This window comes from Anomaloglossus baeobatrachus, chromosome 1 (genome assembly GCF_048569485.1).
Source record: "Anomaloglossus baeobatrachus isolate aAnoBae1 chromosome 1, aAnoBae1.hap1, whole genome shotgun sequence".
Taxonomy (NCBI): Eukaryota; Metazoa; Chordata; class Amphibia; order Anura; family Aromobatidae; genus Anomaloglossus; species Anomaloglossus baeobatrachus.
In genome coordinates this window covers 688,096,516-688,116,961 of record NC_134353.1, presented here as the reverse complement: position 1 = coordinate 688,116,961, position 20,446 = coordinate 688,096,516, and the positions used below count along the sequence as shown (strand labels likewise).

Below are 20,446 nucleotides of genomic sequence, written 5' to 3'. Positions count from 1 at the left end.
ACAGTGGTTAGGCGTTCGCCCTCCTTTGGCTGGAGCTTTATTTATTCATAGCTTGGGCGACCCAGCAACAAAATTTCAGTTTAATTTAATTTTAAAACGTTGTCTGTCATTTTTGGGGAAGAGGATGTGAAGATATCTTCGCATTCTTTTAGAATTGGGGCCGCCACGGTGGCAGCCAGCCTGGGACTGAATAAAGGAAAAATTATGAAGTTGGGGAGATGGTCTTCAGGGCGGTACCAACTGTATGTCAGGCCTCATTTGTTGCTTACCTAATCATTTTTGTTTACAGAGCCCCTGACTGTCTGGATTATTGGCCACTCGTTTGTTTATTGGGCCCAGAAGCATGCCTCTGCTCGGACATATACTGAGAACCTTGCATTTGCTCATGAACAGGTTAACATTTTCTGGCTTAGCAGCCGGGGTATGAAATGGGAGCACCTTTTGGTTGAGTTGAGAAAGAGAGCAGCGTACTACCCATCTCCTGATTTATTAATCATTCATGTTGGAGGGAACGATATAGGAAAAGTACGAACTCTTGATTTTATTGCTCGAATAAAAAGAGACATTGTTTTGGTTAAAAATATTTTTCCTTCAGCAGCGCTGGTGTTCTCTGAAATCATCCCCAGGTTGGTTTGGTGTGGATCCCAGTTTTTATTTATGGAAAAGATTAGAAAACGGATTAATAGGGTTTTATCTAAATTTTTCTTTTCTATTGGGGAAGCTTCCTTTAGGCATCTGGATCTAGAAGGTTTTGAACACGGCATATATAGGTCAGATGGGGTACATCTATCTGATATTGGTATAGATATATTTAATCTGGGATTACAGAGTATGGTGGAAAATTGGCTTGTTGGTCGTGTGGGGGGACGCTAATGAGGCATTAGCGTCCGTGTGGGAAAAATCGCCCAGAGTCTCTGGGTGGATTCTGGTTATTATCTTTGTGAAGTTTTGGTATGGTTTTATATGGTAATGTTTTGTTATGGTTTTATATATTTGATTATTTGGTAACCCTTAATAAACAAATGGCCAATTTATTCCAATCCATACTCTGTAGTCTGTCTCAGTGTTATTAGTATGTGAATGTATGGGTCTTGTGTGATCATGGACAGTCTGTGCATTGCGATCTGTGCTCGGGCCAATTTACACAGATATTTGCATGCGCCCTTAGAATGCTATTAACTTGCAGATTAACCCCATATCAGCAGGTCAATAGCATTTGGGGACATGACAGGTTTCACTTAATAATATAACTTTCATTACTGTTTAATTCAAATTGGTTAATGCAAAAACTAATACGATCCACATCAAAAACAACTACCGTATTTTTCGGACTATAAGACGCACCGGACTATAAGACGCACCCTGGTTTTAGAGGAGGAAAATAGGAAAATAAAATTTTAAGCAAAAAATGTGGTCATGACACACTGTTATGGGGCGAGGATCTGCTGCTGACACTTTTATGGTTGTAATGTCCCCAAATTCTCTACTAAGGTGCCGCATCCTGGTAATGATCCTCCCTGCCTGGTATAAAACAGTATATGTCCCTCATCCTGCTATATACCGTAATCCTGCCATATGGCCGCATCCTGCTATATACTGGCATGTGGCCGCATCCTGCTATATAACCCATCATGGCATATGGCCCCATCTGGCTCATAATATGCCCCCATCTGGCTCATAATATGCCCCCATCTGGCTCATAATATGCCCCCATCCGGCTCATAATATGCCCCCATCCGGCTCATAATATGCCCCCATCTGGCTCATAATATGCCCCCATCTGGCTCATAATATGCCCCCATCTGGCTCATAATATGCCCCCATCTGGCTCATAATATGCCCCCATCTGGCTCATAATATGCCCCCATCTGGCTCATAATATGCCCCCATCTGGCTCATAATATGCCCCCATATGGCTCATAATATGCCCCCATCTGGCTCATAATATGCCCCCATCTGGCTCATAATATGCCCCCATCTGGCTCATAATATGCCCCCATCCGGCTCATAATATGACCCATCTGGCTCATAATATGCCCCCATCCGGCTCATAATATGCCCCCATCCTGGTGTATGGCCGCATCCTGTGGCACATAAAAAAAAATAAGCGTTCATACTCACCTCACTTTACCTCACTCCCTGCAGCATCGCTCGTCCTCCCGTCTGTGTCAGCGGCAGCGCTGATTGGAGCCGTCCCCATTACCCTGCTGCATCGCGATCATCTCCTGTGTCTGTGCCAGTGTCCCGGAGGCTGCGTGTGGACACGTGCGCACAGCGTTGACGTCATCGCTGTGCGCGCCGCTAGCTCCACTCAGCCGCCGGCACAAACACAGGAGATGATCGCCATCCAGCAGGGCAATGGGGACGGCTCCAATCAGCGGCGCTGCCGCTGACACAGACGGGAGGACGAGCGATGCTGCAGGGGAACGGTGAGTACTGTACACTGATTCACTGCTCCCCGCGCTGATGATGATGCACGGGGTGCAGTGAATACAGCCGCACATGATCACTCCAGGCCGTAGTTGCCAGGGGTGATCATGCGAGCCGGCTGTTTATCCCCCGCCCATCATCCCGCCCACCTGTCAGCGCCGGCTTCAGCGCTGAGGGATGATGGGCGGGGGATGGGCGTGCATATTAAATGAGCGGGTCCACGTGGTCACGGCAGGCTGCTACAGCCTGCTCGTGCCCCCGATGACCCGCTCCACCGCAGCACCCACATTCCCCGCAGCCACATTCAGACCATAAGACGCACCCCCCACTTTCCCCCAACATTTGGGGGAAAAAAAGTGCGTCTTATGGTCCGAAAAATACGGTACATCAAGTATTTGGAGCGTGATGCTCAACTTGTGTCTTCCGAATCGTCCGTAAGTATTTCATTGCGTTCAGATCAGGAGATAGACTTGGCCACTGAATCATTTTCACCTTGTTTGTGCATAGAAATACATGAAGCCGACCTGCTCCTGTCAGGAGAGCCGGCGGCTGGTCCGGGCAGTGCAATGCGATCCACGCGAGTCACACACAAGTGTGGTTCCAGTATTAGCTTTGCGCTAAAACCTTCATTGGGGTGTAATAATACAGTATACTGTATATATATATATATATATATATATATATATATATATATATATATATATATATATATATATAATTGCCTTATTCTGTCTGTCTGTCTTGCTCCTAAATTGTGTCATTACAGTGACATTGTGTCCTTACAGTGACAACCGACGGCCCCACCCCCCCACACGGATTGGCCGCTCGGCTCGGCCCCGCCTCCCACATGGATTGGCCGTTTGGCCAGGCCCCGCCCCCCGCTTACTATGCCCGCTAGGCCACGCCCCCACACACGATGCCCGCTAGGCCACGTCCCCGCACACGATGCCCCCTAGGCCACGCCCCGCATGCGGTGACCGCTAGGCAACGCCCCCCGCATGCGATGCTCGCTAGGCCACGCCCCCCACGCGATGCCCGCTAGGCCACGCCGACCGCACACGATGCCCGCTAGGCCACGCCCCACACATGATGCCCAGTAGGCCACGCCCCCTCACACTATGCCCGCTCGGCCACACCCCCTCACACTATGCCCGCTCGGCTACACCCCCCACACACGTTGGGCACCTGTACACCTCCCCCCAGGACAACTCCTCCGATTATACTCCTCTTTCCCCAGGACTACTCCTCCTATTATAATCCTCCTATTATACTCCTCTCTGAGGGGTTCGCAGCATGGGGGATGGAGCACAATGGGGAGTGCAGCATGGGGGGTGGACCACGATGGGGGGTGCCCAGAATGGGGGGATGAAACACGATGGGGGGTGCGCAGCATGGGGGATGGAGCACGATGGGGGTGTGCAGCATGGGGGGTGGACCACGATGGGGGGTGCCCAGAATGGGGGGATGGAGCACGATGGGGGTGCAGCATGGGGGATGGAGCACGATGGAGGGTGCCCAGAATGGGGGGATGAAACACGATGGGGGTTGCGTAGCATGGGGGATGGAGCACGATGGGGGGTGCAGCATGGGGGATGGAGCACGATGGGGGGTGCAGCATGGGGGATGGAGCACGATGGGGGGTGCCCAGAATGGGGGGGATGAAACACGATGGGGGGTGCACAGCATGGGGGATGGAGCACGATGGGGGGTGCACACCTCCCCCGAAAACACACACACACCGCCACACATGCACCGCACAACACACCACACACACTGGGAACCACAAACACCCCCCTACACAGACACCCACTCACACAGACAACGCCGCACACACATACAACACACAAACACTGCGGCACACACAAATATACGCACATACCGCGCAACACACACATTGCACAAAACATACCTCCCCCCCAAAACACACGCACCCACACGCACAAACTGTGCAACACACACAGCACCACCCACACACATCACTGCAGACACACAGCGCTCCACAAACAACGCAACACACACAATGCGACACACAAACAACACCGCTCTCACCCCCCCCACCCATACAACACCCAGAACATTTACAGTGCCCTACACAAACACTGGCAACTACACACAACAACATCTATATATATAACAGAAATCATACATCAACTACACAATAAATTCTAGAATACCCGATGTGTTAGAATCGGGCCACCTTCTAGTATTATATAAATAAATAATCCACAATATTCCTAGGCGTAACGTATAATATATTTTAATAGACTTTAACATAGTAAGAATATGGTACATGGCTTGTGTTAAATCTAGCACAGGAACAGTTAACCCAACCACTGAAGATCTTATGACAGGATATATTGGCTTTATTATATATGATCTGTAATTATCTAACATGAGAAATAAAACAAACATTGTATTTCCTATAGCGTAAATGCTGTGTTTTTGTCTGCTGCTTTTTTTCTGCAGGTATTCTCGCTAAAATACTCAATGTTGTCTGAATATTGTGGGGGTTGTTATGCATTTTACCCTTTATATGATGCAAATTTGTTGCAGACTTAAAGCAGCGTTTTTGATGCCATTTTTTTTAGTACAGAAAAGCTTTGATTCTAAAACTTTTTCTTATGTGTTTTTGTCAGTCTCCCCATAGAAACCAATAAACACACAGTGGTTCAGCACAGTGCACAGTGGTCTGGAGCGATCATGAATCTAATGCCCTTTGCTTGGACAGTAGATTTTCTAGACAAAAAACGCAGCAGACAGAAAACACATAGCCTTTAAGCTACGTGGGAACATTGCCTTATGATTCTGCTTATATGGGTCTTCTGCCAAGAATTTTTCAAGGGAACCTGTAAGATGCAATATGCACCCAGAACCACGAGCAGTTCTGGGTGCATATTGCTAATCCCTGCCTAACTGTCCCTGTATCTAGTAGCATAGATAAAGAGATCTTTAGAAAAAGTATTTCTAAAGATCTTCTACCGTATGCTAATGAGCGAGAGGACTAGTCCCCTGGGCGTTAGTTCCCCTGGCTAGTCGGCTCCATTAGCATGTTAGTACGGCCCTGTGGATGTGCATGCTAATGCTTATGAATGTGCAGCATCATAGGATGATCTCACTCACCTCTCCGCTGCCATCGCGTCCGACACTGGATTTTGGCTCAGTGCGCATGACCCCGGAATTTCGGTCATGCGACTATGAAGCCAGGTGTATGCAGGGGACTAATTCTTGGCCTCATTAGCATAAAAGATCTTTAGAAATACTTTACCTATGCTACTAGATACAGGGACGTTTAGGCAGGAATTAGCATTATGTACCCAGAATTGTTTGTGTTTCTGGGTACATATTGAACCTGACAGGTTCCCTTTAAGACATATTGATTAGCACATGTTTAACTGCTTCCGTTTTTTCTATTGGCAAGTGACAACAATGGATATCCACTTCTCCAGAAATGTACTTTGGGTAAGATCATTCTTGGAATCGGCGCTCAGACTTTATGGAAAAAAAAATCCATTTCAGCAACTTTCCACTTGTTTAAAAGTGATAAATGAGGTCATATCCTTGAGATGGGTCATACATTTTACATTAGTGTGGTCTATTTCATTCTCAGCACTCCGGCCAATCAATTGCTTGAATTGAATAGTGGCAGTCCAGCACGCTCTGTGCCCCGTCACTGTTTACTCTTCTCCTAATGGTATGTGCACATGGAGTATGTTGAAGAGTCTTTTGGAGTGGTGGGTCTGCTTTAAAAAGCGCTTGAAAAATTGCTCAAAAACCTCTTGAGACTCTTCCTTTTAATTTCTATTGGAAAAAAAAACCCAACTTGCTCTTTATACTTTTAGTGTTGTTGTTTGTTTGTAATCAGCTTCAGATTTTCAAAAACTACAAATCTTTAAAAGAAGTGGCCTGTTAATTCTTAAGGCCATAAAGCTGCTCTATATTACACATTAGGATTCGATGGGAAGGATATAAAAACGCCACAAACACATTTTTATAACCTTCCCACTGACTTTTATTTAAAGCACCTCTAGAGCATTTTTCTTTATTTCACCACTGGAGTGGTGCTTTAAATGTAAGTCCCCTGTCCCTGTGTGATACTCCTCCACTTCCTTCATCTATTATCACGCCGCTCCGGTTGACTTGTCACATGGCGGCAGCTCCAGTGTTTCATGGGGAGCGCCGGAGGTCACAACTCAATACAAGTCTATGAGAGCCTCATTCTGGCTCTCATAGACTTGCATTGAGCGCTTTTAGCGTAACGTTTGACCATTCAGAAGTTACAGGCACAAGATGCTGCCACGGGACCAGAGCGGTGCCAAAAAAACTATAAAGCTGCCGAAAGGTGAGTATATGACAGGGGCAGGGGCCTTACATTTAAAGTGCCACTCCAGCGCTTGAAAAACAAATACTGGAGTGGTGCTGTAAGCAAGATGTTTTTTTTTTTTTCAATGGAAGTTGATATGAAAAGAGTATGGCACGTGCAGTACGGATGAGTCTAAACAACGAAGGGGACATGGAGACGCGCTTTCATATTCAAACAAAGGCTTGAGCCAGTCCTCTATCGATCCAATATTGATTTCAATAACTTCATTGTTTACACTCATGGACATAGCGTTTGCAGGAGCGCCCCTATCCCATTCAGCGGAGTGCCCAGACACATACTCCCAGAAATCTAAAATTGATGGCCTATATAGAAAATAAGCCTTCCGTTTTAAAGAACTTGATAACCCTCTTAAATTATAAACAATACAAAACAGAAACAAACAATGAACAAAAATAACGATTATAAAGATGAAATTGCTGAAGAAAACATGAACTTTATGGCTGTAGGCATCCAGACGTCAGCGCTCTATAAAAAACACTGTAAAGAAACAAAGAGCATTTTATGACAGCAATACAGTAAACCCAAATGAGAAAACTTTTATATAGACAATTAAACAAAGAATCTAATTATTAGACATCAGTGTAGCACATAAACTACCATGATATGGATATCCCTCTCTAGCACCAGCTGGCTTTCCATATCTCCGTGATGTTAAAATGGTGGTCTGGCTTAAAATGACAAGTCTGCAGTCACTCGATCTGTCAGCCTATGTGACTGCAGACCTGTGAATCCTCACATCACACACACTGTGTTCTGTGAGGATTCGCCAGCATCAGAGCCAGGAACAGCGGTCACGTGGCTGCAAGTATGTGATGTGCAGACTCCTGGCCAGAATCCGACTAGAGGGGATAGACTTGCATTGAGCAAGACTGTGCTGCTCGTTAAAGGGTCGATATTGACTTTTAGGATTACTATCTCCAATAGATGGCACTAGAGTCCTCTTCCTCTCAATTTGCATATCTAATTTCCAGTGGCGTACTAGGTGGCCTTAAAGCCTCCTTACCCTGGCATGCCAGCCATGTCACTCTCCATCAGCCAAAACATTACCTCTTAGGATACCGTCACTTAAGCGACGCTCCAGCGATCCCACCAGCGATCTGACCTGGCAGGGATCGCTGGAGCGTCGCTACATGGTCGCTGGTGAGCTGTCAATCAGGCAGATCTCCACAGCGATCAGAGATCAGCCATCAGCGACCTGTGTAACGACGCTGTGCTTCGTAACCATGGTACACATCGGGTTACTAAGCAAAGCGCTTTGCTTGGATACCCGATATGTACCTTGGTTACCAGCGTCCGCAGCTGCCAGAAGCCAGCTCCCTGCACACGTAAGCATGATACACATCGGGTTACTAAGCAAAGCACTTTGCTTGGATACCCGATATGTACCTTGGTTACCAGCTTATTGCAGGCTGCCAGAAGCTAGCTCCCTGCTCCCTGCACATTCAGATCGTTATCTTTCACTGTCAAACACAGCAATGTGTGCTTCACAGCGGGAGAGCAATGAGCAAAAAATGAACCAGAACAGTGTGTAAGGATCAGGGAATTCACAGCAGGGGCCAGGTCGCTGCTTAGTATCACACACAGCGAGATCGCTGATGAGGTCACTGGTACATCACAAAACCTGTGACTCAGCAGCGATCTCACTAGCGATCTCGCTATGTGAGAAGTACCCCTTAGATCATGGATGGACAATTAATTTTCTTGAGGGGCCACATGAGAGACCGTTACTAGTATGGAGGCCTGAAGCAATATGTTGACATTAATTCTGCTCAATATTAATATTAACATATTAATTATAATTATGTTATATTAATATTAATTGTATCACTTAATATTGAGCAAAATTAAGTATGCTACCTTCCCCCTATATACAGTATGAGGATCAACACAGCCCCTTACATACAGTATGAGCCTCCACATAACCTTCAATAGATAGTATAAGCCGACACACTGCCCCCCTATATACAGCATGAGCCCCCACATAGCCTCCGTATGTACAGTATGAGCACCCACCAAGCCCCTTATATACAATATGAGACCCAACATAACCCCTCTGTATTCACTTTGAACCCCCACATAGTCCTTCTATATATAGTGTAAGCCCAACATAGTTTCTATATACTGTAGTATTTTAACCCCTCTATAGCACCCTATAATATACAGTATGAGCCCCCACAGTCTCCTAAATACAACATGAGTCCCAGATAGCCTCCTATATAAATTATAAGCCCCACATAGCCTCCTATATACATTGAGTCCCATATAGCCTCCGATATACATTATGAGCCCCATATAGCCTTGTAGACACATTATGAGCCCCGTATAGCTTCCTAAATACAGCATTAGCCTCCACATAGCCTTCTATATACATTATGAGTCCAATATAGCTTTCTAAATACAGCATGAACCCCCACATAGCCTCCTATAAACTTTGTGCCGCCACATAATAATCATAATAATAAAGTTTATTTTATAGCGCCAACATATTCCGCAGTGCTTTACAATCAAGGGGGCTCACATAGACAAAAACAATACAAATTCACACATATTTCAGCAGCTACAAAAGGAAATAGGGCCCTGCTCGTAAGCTTACACATACTTGTCTATATAAATCAGGAGCCCCACATAGCCTCCTAAATGAAGCATGAGCCCCCACATAGCCTCCAATATACATTTCTGAGCCTCCACATAGTGCCCTATATACATTATGAGTCCACACACAGCCTTCTACATACATGGAAACATCCCGTACACATGGGGAAAAAAACACCACATACCTTAAACCCGTTCCCCTGCGCTCTGCACCAGTCTGATGCTCTACACAGCACACTCGATGTGACGTCATCATGTTTGCAGTGTCATGCGGATTAGTGGAAGATGGAGCCAGTGGCCCTCCTCTACCAATGTTTTCACCGCCGTCTGCATCTTCAGGATGGAACCAGGGGTTACACCGTGGAGCCGCGGCAGCAGCAGAAGATGGACGGGGGGAGGGCACAGTGTGACCCGCGGTCCACTTTTTTCAGCCCTTTTTCCTTACTTTGCCCAGCCCTGCCCTAGTCTATTAAAATAAGCATGCATTCTAATTCATTCTGGGTGTGTATGTTCATGGGTACGCACAATGCATCATGTGTATCTCCAGTATAATACATCTCGGTTAGATAACATCAGTTATGTGCTGACGTAAGGATTAGAAGAACTATAGTAGTTCTCCATTTAGTAGTGAACCATCTAACTGGTTAGCTCACATATTTGTGCCCAACATGTCATCTGCCAGAACTAAAAATGTAAATTGTACTATTATATTCAGTGGCGTAGCAAAGGGGGAGCGGAGGGGGCGATCCGCCCTGGGCGGCATGTGTCAGGGGGGCGGCATTTTGGGCAATCGCCTTCAGTTCTCCTGCCCCCGGGGCCGAGTTCCGGGGACCGCAGTCCTCGGAAACTGTGGCTGCCGTCCCATTAAGGCGCGCAGACCACAGCGTCCTCCTGGTTTGAGCTTCATCTGTGGGCAGAGCTACCACGCGGCCTGCTCAGTCCCACAGATGAAGGAGGCGGAGTGCCAGCCAGAAGACCTCCGGCGCTGTGTGGGCCCCCTCTCCTCCGTGACCGGGCGGTAAGTGCTACCCACCTCCACCCCTGTATGTGTGTAAAAAGGTGAAAGTCTAGGACTAACAGCAGCAGTCTACAATTAGATCTTTGATTGTAGTTCCATGAAAAATAAATATTTTAATGGCTTTCCGGATTTTTGAAGGTTTCTGGATTATCAACGGCCAACGGAGGGGGGCGGCAAATTTGACTACCGCCCCAGGTGGCACAAGCAGTAGCTATGCCACTTGCAATATATTAATTTTTGGACACTATAATGTTTTTTCATCAAAGATATTTTTCTCATATACAAGTTGCCAAGTTCCCACAGCATACATATTGTGATATAGCACCCACAGTGGGGAAAATAAGTATTTGATACACTGCCGATTTTGCAAGTTTTCCCACCTATAAAGAATGGAGAGGTCTGTAACTTTTATCTTAGGTACACTTCAACTGTGAGACAGAATTAAAAAAAAAATCCAGAAAATCACATTGTATGATTTTTAAATAATGAATGTGTATTTATTAAATTAAATAAGTATTTTATCACCTACCAACCAGCAAGAATTCTGGCTCTGACAGACCTATTATTTTCCTTTACGAATCCCTCCTACTCTGCACTCATTACCTGTGTTAATTGTACCTGTTTGAACGTGTTACCTCTATAAAAGGCAACTGTCTACACACTCAATCAGTCACACTCCAACCTGTCCACCATGGAAAAGACTAAATAGCTGTCTAAAGATACCAGAGACAAAATTGTAGGCCTGCACAAGGCTGGGATGGGCTATAGGTCAATAGGCAAGCAGCTTGGTGAGAAGGCAACAACTGTTGGCACAATTATTAGAAGATGGAAGAAACACAAGATGACTGTTAATCTTACTCGGTCTCAGACTGCATTCAAGATGTTGCCTCATGGGGTAAGGATGATTCTGAGAAAAGTCAGGAATGAGCCCAGAACTACACGGGAGGACCTGGTCAATGACCTGAAGAGAGCTGGGGGACCACAGTCTCAAAGATTACCATTAGTAACACACAACACCGTCATGGATTAAAATCCTGCATGGCACGCAAGTTCCCCTGCTCATGCCAGCACATGTCCATACCCATTTGAAGTTCGCCAATGACCATCTGGATGATCTAGAGGAGGCATGGGAGAAGGTCATGTGGTCAGATGAGACCAAAATATTTGCTTCAACTCCACTCACTGTGTTTAGAGGAAGAAGGGTGACTACAACCCCAAGAACACCATCCCAACCGTGAAGCATGGGGGTGGAAACATGCATTGGGGTTACTTTTCTGCAAAGGGGACAGGAAGACCGTATTGAAGGGAGGAACGATGAGGTCAAATATCTCAAGATTTTGGCTAACAACCTCTTTCCCTCAGTAGCAACATTTAAGATGGGTCGTGGCTAGGAGTGGTTCTCTAAGAAGCATTTCAAGGTCCTGGAGTGGCCTAGCCAGTCTTCAGACCTGAACCCAATAGAAATTCTTTGGAGGGAGCTAAAACTCAATGTTGCCCATGAAACCTTAAAGATCTGAAGATCTGGAGAAGATCTGTATGGAAGAGTGGGCCAAAATCTCTGTTGCAGTGTATGTAAACTCAAACTTCTGACCTCTATAAATTTCAAACAAAGGTTTCTGCTTTTTATTGCATCAAATACTTATTTCATGCAATAAAATACTACTTAATTATTTAAAAATCACACAATGTGATTTTCTAAAAAAAAAAAATTGATTTTGTCTGTCACCATTGAAGAGTACCTATGATAAAAATTAGACCTTCATTCTTTGTAGGTGGGAAAACTTGTAAAGTCGACAGAGTATCAAATACTTATTTGGCCCACTGTATATCCCATAACAGTCCAATATTGTATTAGCTATACAACATTTAATAGACACCTGATATCAATCATGCCGCTCTTGTCTTTGTCCAAGAAGGTAGTCAGTTGCTGAATTTCTTCTTTTGACATAGCAATTCCTGTTTTCTGTAATAGAAAATAAAACAATCAGTAATGTAGCCTACGGGTCTACATGTTTTTATAAGGTGCATTTAAGTGACCCGTTTTTGGCCTAGTAAAGAGTGCCAATTGACTATATAGAAGTGCTTTAAAAAACAACAAGCAAACCTCTCGCTCTTAAAATCCTCTCCGTTCTAAAGCACAGAGGCATTTCTAATTTTATTGTGTACTGCTAAGTAAATTAGGGGTGTCTGGATTTCTAGGCAAAGAACACACACTTGTAAGCTGTTTGCTACAGAGCATGCAAGCACTGCTCTGAAGTTGAATGAATCGCTGTATCCAGCCAGCTTCAATGTACATGGTCTGGGCCAGAGGCTCAGCCAAGCCACCGGCCTACAATGTCATTCATCAGGCCAGGAGGCTGGGGTGTGGTGTGTTCATATAGACAGTAGATAAGACCAACTCATCATCATGATTATTCTTTCTGCGTAAAGCATCATGTTATTGGCATAACATCACTTGTTTACACAGGGTGAACTGCTGCCAAGGATTATTTTTATGCTGCCTTCAAGGTGTCTGTATGGCTGGCAGGCACATCGACCCACTCTCCCAAACAGAAAAGCACTCATTCAGTCAAGTGTTCTTGTGTTCTTTGTATGAAATCCGCCACAAGACATGTATTTTTTTTCATGAGATCAAAAAGCTAGGCAGTCTGAAATCGGACTTGCCGAATAATAAACTTCCCTAAAAACAACTCCCACCAAAGCCAACATCTGCAGGAATTTGTATGTTCTCCCCATGTTTGTGTGGTTTCCACCGGGTTCTCTGGTTTCTTCCCACACTCCAAAGACATACTGATAGGGAATTTAGATTGTGAGCCCCAATGGGGATATTGATGATAATGTCTGTAAAATACTGAACAATATGATGGTGTAATAATTAGTACACTTTTTCCCTTTGTCATTTCTCATTATGCCACATAACTGAATTTGTGGACATTAATGGTTTGACATTTTTCCCTATGTGAAATGGATAGGTTGTTACTGACATCAGGTGAGAAATTCATGTCACTAGCAACTTTAGAAATATATTTACTTAGAATATTGGTGTCATGTTCAATACTTAGTACACCCGTTATATATATTTATATATAGATATATATATACACATATACACACACACACACACACACACACACACACACACACACACTGTATATATAGAGATATATACATACAGACACAAAAAGTTGTTTTGATATGCCTAGACAAACTCAAAATCTAAGGGATTCCTTCATAATTAGCCCTAGCGCCCACTAGGAGGTAATTGCTGCTGTGGAACACGTAGGATGCCATCAGAAGAATAGTTAGTTAGACTCGACAGGAACAAGACAACACATGGTGCTTGCTACAGACCTATGGAGATAGGAAAGGAGTAAGTAGTGTTAAACAAGACCATGATCACAGCACAAGGCAGGAATATAGTCATGAGCGATGAGTCCAGGGAAAGGCTAGCTAAGAAATAAAACTATTAACATAAAATCCAAGAAAATACAAAAAACTGGAACTAGGAGATGCAAGGAACATGGTCCAGAGTCAGACCAGAGTGATATCAGTAGCAGAATCAAGGAACTGGCCTTAATCGAACCAGGGGATATCAGAAATGAGGACCAGAAACGGGTTTTGATGGGTCCAGGAGCAACAACCAGGAACCGCAACCCCAAACAGCCATTCATTGACTATTAGTGACTGGACAGACTTCAGGAGGTACAAGAAACAGTGGAAGGACAAAACTATGAGATACCAGCAATGGCTGGAAATAAACGACATCGCTGTTACGTCACCATTTTCTGTGACGTAACAGCGACCTTGTAAGTCGCTGTTATGATCGCTGCTTAGCTGTCAAACACAGCGACGCAGCAGCGATCATAACGTCGCTACATGTGCAGAGAGCAGGGAGCCGCGCACACTGCTTAGCGCTGGCTCCTTGCTCTCCTAGCTACAGTACACATTGGGTTAATTAACCCGATGTGTACTGCAGCTACATGTCACAGTGCAGAGAGCAGGGAGCCGCGCACACTGCTTAGCGCTGGCTCCTTGCTCTCCTAGCTACAGTACACATAGAGTTAATTACCCGATGTGTACTGCAGCTACATGTGCACAGAGCAGGAGCCGGCACTAGCAGCAAGAGCGGCGGAGGCTGGTAACGAAGGTAAATATCGGGTAACCAGGGAAAGGTCTTCCCTTGGTTACCCGATGTTTACCCTGGTTACAGCTTTCCGCAGCTGCCAGACGCCGGCTCCTGCTCTCTGCTCGCTTCATTTCGTCGCTCTCTCGCTGTCACACACAGCGATGTGTGCTTCACAGTGGGAGAGCGACGACGAAAAAATGAAGCAGGACATTCAGCAACGAGCAACGACCTCACAGCAGGGGCCAGCTCGTTGCTGGATGTCACACACAGCGACAGCGACGGGACGTCGCTGCAACGTCACAGAAAATGGTGACGTAGCAGCGAAGTCGTTGTCGTCGTCGCTGTGTGTGCCACCACCTTAAGTCTCAGATAATACCAGGAAAAAGCCTTGGACAAACAAGAGTAGGAAGAATTCAGAACTGAAGTCTTATCAGGAATGAAGCCGAAAGCTGTCACCAGGTGAGCAGTTAGGGGTGCTTCACACACAGCGAGCTCGCTGCCGAGATCGCTGCTGAGTCACGCTTTTTGTGACGCAGCAGTGACCTCATTAGCGATCTCGCTGTGTGTGACACTGAGCAGCGATCTGGCCCCTGCTGCGAGATCGCTGCTCGTTACACACAGCCCTGGTTCGTTTTCTTCAAAGCCGCTCTCCCGCTGTGACACACAGATCGCTGTGTGTGACAGCGAGAGAGCGACAAATGAAGCGAGCAGGGAGCAGGAGCCGGCGTCTGACAGCTGAGGTAAGCTGTATCCAAGATAAACATCGGGTAACCAAGGTGGTTACCCGATATTTACCTTAGTTACGAGCCTCCGCAGCTCTCACGCTGCCTGTGCTGCCGGCTCCGGCTCTCTGCACATGTAGCTGCTGTACACATCGGGTTAATTAACCCGATGTGTATAGCAGCTAGGAGAGCAAGGAGCCAGCGCTAAGCAGTGTGCGCGGCTCCCTGCTCTCTGAACATGTAGCTGCATTACACATCGGGTTAATTAACCCGATGTGTACTGTAGCTATGGTAGGAGACAAAGGAGCCAGCGCTCAGTGTGCGCGGCTCCCTGCACACACAGCTGTGCGCTGGTAACTAATGTAAACATCGGGTAACCATACCCGATGTTTACCTTAGTTACCAGTCTCCGCAGCTTCCAGACGGCAGCTCCGTGCAAGCGCAGCGTCGCTTGCACGTCGCTGCTGGCTGGGGGCTGTTCACTGGTCGCTGGTGAGATCTGCCTGTTTGACAGCTCACCAGCGACCATGTAGCGATGCAGCAGCGATCCTGACCAGGTCAGATCGCTGGTCGGATCGCTGCTGCATCGCTAAGTGTGAAGGTACCCTTAGGATGAGACGGCTCAAGGGATAAAGGCCCAGTCACACACAACGACTTACCAGCGATCCCGAAAACGATGCGACCTGATAGGGATCGCAGGTAAGTCGCTCGGAGATCGCAGGTGAGATGTCACACAGTCAGATCTTACCAGCGATGCAGGAACGATACAGGTCGCAGTAGCGACCTGTATAACGATCTCAGCAGTCACTGTGACCCTGTCACACAGTGTCAAACACAGTGATGTGTCCTGCCCAGCAGGACATCGCCTTTGAAGAAAATGACCTGGACCATTCAGCAACGACTAGAGATCTCACAGCAGGGGCCTGATCGCTGGTAAGTGTCACACATAACGAGATCGCTAACGGGATCGCTACTGCGTCACCAAAACGGTGACTCAGCTGCGATCTCGCTAGCGATCTCGTTATGTGTGACAGTACCTTTAGACATAAGACAAGAGATAAGTCAGAAGAAAGCTAGAGGTCAGCACAAAGGGAATCACTGTATCAGGCATGGTAGCGTAGGGTCTAGGCATAAACATACAGTATATCACGAAAGTGAGTACACCCATCATATTTTTGTAAATAATAAAGTAATAACAATTTGATTAAATCTATTCATGGGACAACAGTGAAGATATGACACTTTGATACAATGTAAAGTAGTCCGTGTACAGCTTGTTCCACGGTGTAAATTTGGTATGCCTTCTAAATAACTCAACACACAGCCATCAATGTCTAAACTGCTGGCAACAAAAGTAAGTACACCCTTAAGAGAAAATGTCAAAATTGTGCCCAATTAATCATTTTACATCCCCGATGTGATGTGAATCACTAGTATTACAAAGTCTTTGGTGTGAATGGGGCGCAGGTATGTTGGTATGTTACGTTTGTTGTTATCATTCACATACTCTCTCATACTGGTCACTGGAGGTTCAACATGGCACCTCATGACAAAGAATTCTCTGAGGTTCTGAAGGAGAGAATTGTTGCTCTACATAAAGATGGCTATAAGAAGATTGCCAACACTCTGAAATTGAGCTCCAGCACAGTGGTCAAGACCATAGAGCAGTTTAACAAGACAGGTTCCACTCAGAACAAGCCTCACCATGGTCGACCAAAGAAGTTCAGTGCACATGCTCGGCGTCATAGCCAGAGGTTGTCTTTTCAAAATAGATGTATGAATGCTGTCAGCATTGCTGCAGACGTTAAAATGGTGAGGGGTCAGCCTGTCAGTGCTCAGACCGTATGCAAATTGGTCTGCTTGGCTGTTGTTCCAGAAGGAAGCTTCTTCTAAAGATGATGCACGAGGAATCCAACAGTTGCTGAAGACAAACAGACTAAGGAAATGGATTTCTGGAACCATTTCCTTTGGTCTGATGAGACTAAAGTAAACTTTTTGGGTTCAGATGGTGTCAAACGTGTGTGGCAGCAACCAGGTGAAAAGTACAAAGACAAATGTGTCTTGCCTACAGTCAAGCAAGGTGGTGGGAGTGTCCTGATTTGGTGTTGCATATTTGCTGTTGGCTATGGGGAGCTACATTTTATTGTGGGAACCATGAATGTCCATATGCACTGTTACATACTGAAGGAGAGCATGATCCTCTCCCTTCTTTCTGAAGATTTTCTTGAGAAAATTTCTTGAGAAAATGTGCATGTCACTTTTTTTCCACAGGTAGCTGCGGTATTTCACTCCATTCACTGTAATGTAATCGCGAAATACCGGGGGTATACCGCAGGTAGCAAATGATGTGCGGTATACCCTTGGTATAGCCGCGATTTACCTGCTGTAATGTTCATCGCTGCCTGCGGTTTTGCAGGGAGTGATGTCATTATGCCAGGAAGAGGAAGCGGAGCAGAGTAAACACATACGTCACACTCCCTGGACGCCGCACAGAAGCACTTCCGTCTGACCTCCAGGTGCCCGTGCAGTCTGTGTCCTGCTGCAGCCCCGTGGCTGCCAGCACAGCAGTGTCAGTGTCTGCCCGCAGTGTCAGCAGCTTGTCACCCTGCAGTGCGTGCAGCTGCGGGGATGCCGAGCGCTGCTGTCAGGAGGTGAGATGAGATCATTACCTGCGGTGACGATCTCCTGCCTCCTGACATCACCGCTGTCACTGCCGTCTATGCCCGCAGCTCGATACTGTCACTAGCGGTGACGTCACGGGCTCTCGCAATACTGCTGAGAGCGCGGTGGGCATAGAAGGCAGTGACGGCGCTGATGGCAGGACTGCAGGAGATCATCACAGCAGGTAATGATTTCATCTAACCTCCTGACAGCAGCACTTGTCATGCCCTGCAGTGACCTGGGCTGACCTATTGATGTTAGCTCAAGTCACTGCATTACTCTCCCAGCCAATGGGGAACATTCTGTTCTTCATTGACTGGGACAGTGACTATGGTATGGATCGTCGTGGGACCCCCTTATTGGATTATGCCGGACCAGGATTTGATTGTTCTTGTCAATAAATTGGTGAAAGAGGGAATGTGGGGAGTGTTTTTTCAAATAAAACTTTTTGTGTTGTCTATTTTTTATTTCTTACTGACTGGGTTGGTGATGTCGGGTATCTGATAGACGAGTGACATCACTAACCCCAGGGCCTGATGCCAGGTGACATTACACATCTGGCATCAACCCCATATATTACCCCGTTTGCCACCGCACCAAGGGCAACTGGATGAGTTGGGGCGAAGCGCCAGGATTGGCACGTCTAATGGATGCGCCACTTCTGGGGCGGCTGCAGCCTGCTATTTTTAGGCTGGGGAGTGTCCAATAACAGTGGACCTCCCTAGTCTGAGAATATCAGATCCCAGCTGTCCACTTTACCTTGGCTGGTGATCCAATTTGGGGGGGACCCCACGTTTTTTGTTTTAAATTATTTATTTAATGTAAAATAACAGCGTGGGGTGCCCTCTGTTTTGGATTCCCAGCCAAGGTGAAGCTGCCAGCTCTGGTCTGTAGGCTGCAGTCATCTGCTTTACCCTAGCTGGCTACAAAAGATGGGGGGACCTCACGTCATTTTTTTTTAATTATTTATTTATTTTTTGGCTAAATACAAGGCTAGGCACCCTTTAGTGCCACATGAAAGTCACTAAAGGGGGCCAGCTTAGAATATGCAGGGGGATGGAACATTATATAGGTCTTTCTCATCTATCTATCTATTCATCTATCTATCCATCTTTCCCCTCTATCCATTATCTGTCTATCTATCGATTATCTATCTATTATCTATATTATTTATTGCAGTTCAGCATAAAAAAACCGCAGGGACCAACCTGCGGAAAAACCGCGGCAAAAACGCATGCGTTTTTTCCCGCAGTTTTGGTGCGTTTTTTTTACCGCAGGTGCGGTAATCTTCAACTCCTAGAAGTTTCTCAAGAAATTTTCTTGAGAAAAATCCCTTTTCTAGTGCGCACATAGCCTAAGAGTAAGCCTCTATTGATGCTCCACACTGGGAAGACTTTCTAGAGGATTTGAGATGTGTCTGAGAATTTTTGCCAATTGATGCAGAAAAGCCTATATAAAGTCAAACGCTGATGTTGGACAGGAGGGCCTGGCTCACAACTAGGGTTCTAGCTATGGTGGCTCAGTGGTTAGCACAGCAGTCTTGCTGCGTTGCGGTCCTGGGTTCAAATCCCACTAAGGACAATATCTGTAAAGAGTTTGTATGTTCTCTCCGTATTTGTGTGGGTTTCCTTCGGGTTCTCGGGCTTCCTCCAACACTCCAAAGACATCCTGATAGGGATTTTGAGAGCCATTGAGGACTGCGATGATTAGATCTGTAAAGCGTTGTAGAATTAACTGCGCTATATAAGTGAGCAAAATTAATTCATTAATCAATCCCAGAGGTGTTCTATGGGGTAACATCATACAACATTATGCATAACAAACTCATCAAACCATGTCTTATTCATGGACCATGAAGACCTACTATCAAGTAGCTTGTCGTAAACTTGATTTATAGTTGCAGAAATGTCTGTCACAAATCTGCCATCTGTAAATAAATCTTCAGTGTATTTTTCAGATCGTAGACAAGAAAAAGGGACCTAGCAACTTTCCATAAATGGGAATATATAAGAACTAGCCTACAAATACTTTTATTATACGTTATAACATGAGTTAATTGGTTTATTGGGGCCATGGGGCATCACTGCACACTAGTCTGGGTGATGTAACAGTATAATGCAGCTGGTGGTTCAGCCTGTCACCTGCCAGACCTGTCTCATGCAAAATGTATAGGATGCTTGTATTGTCACTTTGAGTCTTTCAATTATTTTCTGCCTTGGGGACACTGAACAGGGAACTTGCCATTAAGTTGAGTTCAAAGTCTTTGTAAGTCACCAGGCCGCTCTTTTCCTCATCCATTTTTCCAAACAATTCAGTTGCCTGCAGGTTATTTTTCTTTATATACTCTTTCATTTTGATCATTGGATCTGCCTGAACAAAAACAACAAAGTGTCAACTACAGATAGCTTCAAAATCAACATATGGCTCTACAGATCATCAACTAAAGATTTTTATCTTTTCATATAGTTCTACCCAAAAGATAAATTTTACTATATATAAGGCTAATATAGATGGAA

The 20,446-nt window shown here is 45.7% G+C and overlaps 1 protein-coding gene across 2 annotated transcripts in view; it reads right to left on the bottom strand.

Moving 5' to 3' along the window:
* Positions 1-4,671: 4,671 nt before the first annotated feature.
* The window catches only part of LRRC74B (leucine rich repeat containing 74B), a 61,161-nt gene continuing 45,386 nt past the window's right edge, over positions 4,672-20,446 (bottom strand). The window contains exons 11-13 of one of the 2 annotated variants that reach the window (XM_075320163.1): positions 20,172-20,300; positions 12,299-12,384; positions 4,672-7,288 (exon numbers count right to left, since the gene is read on the bottom strand). In XM_075320163.1, the coding sequence (XP_075176278.1) occupies positions 7,246-7,288; positions 12,299-12,384; positions 20,172-20,300 (258 nt within the window). In that variant the 3' untranslated portion in view covers positions 4,672-7,245. The remainder of the gene's footprint in view (positions 7,289-12,298; positions 12,385-20,171; positions 20,301-20,446) is intronic. The other variant, XM_075320173.1, reaches the window with a different exon arrangement.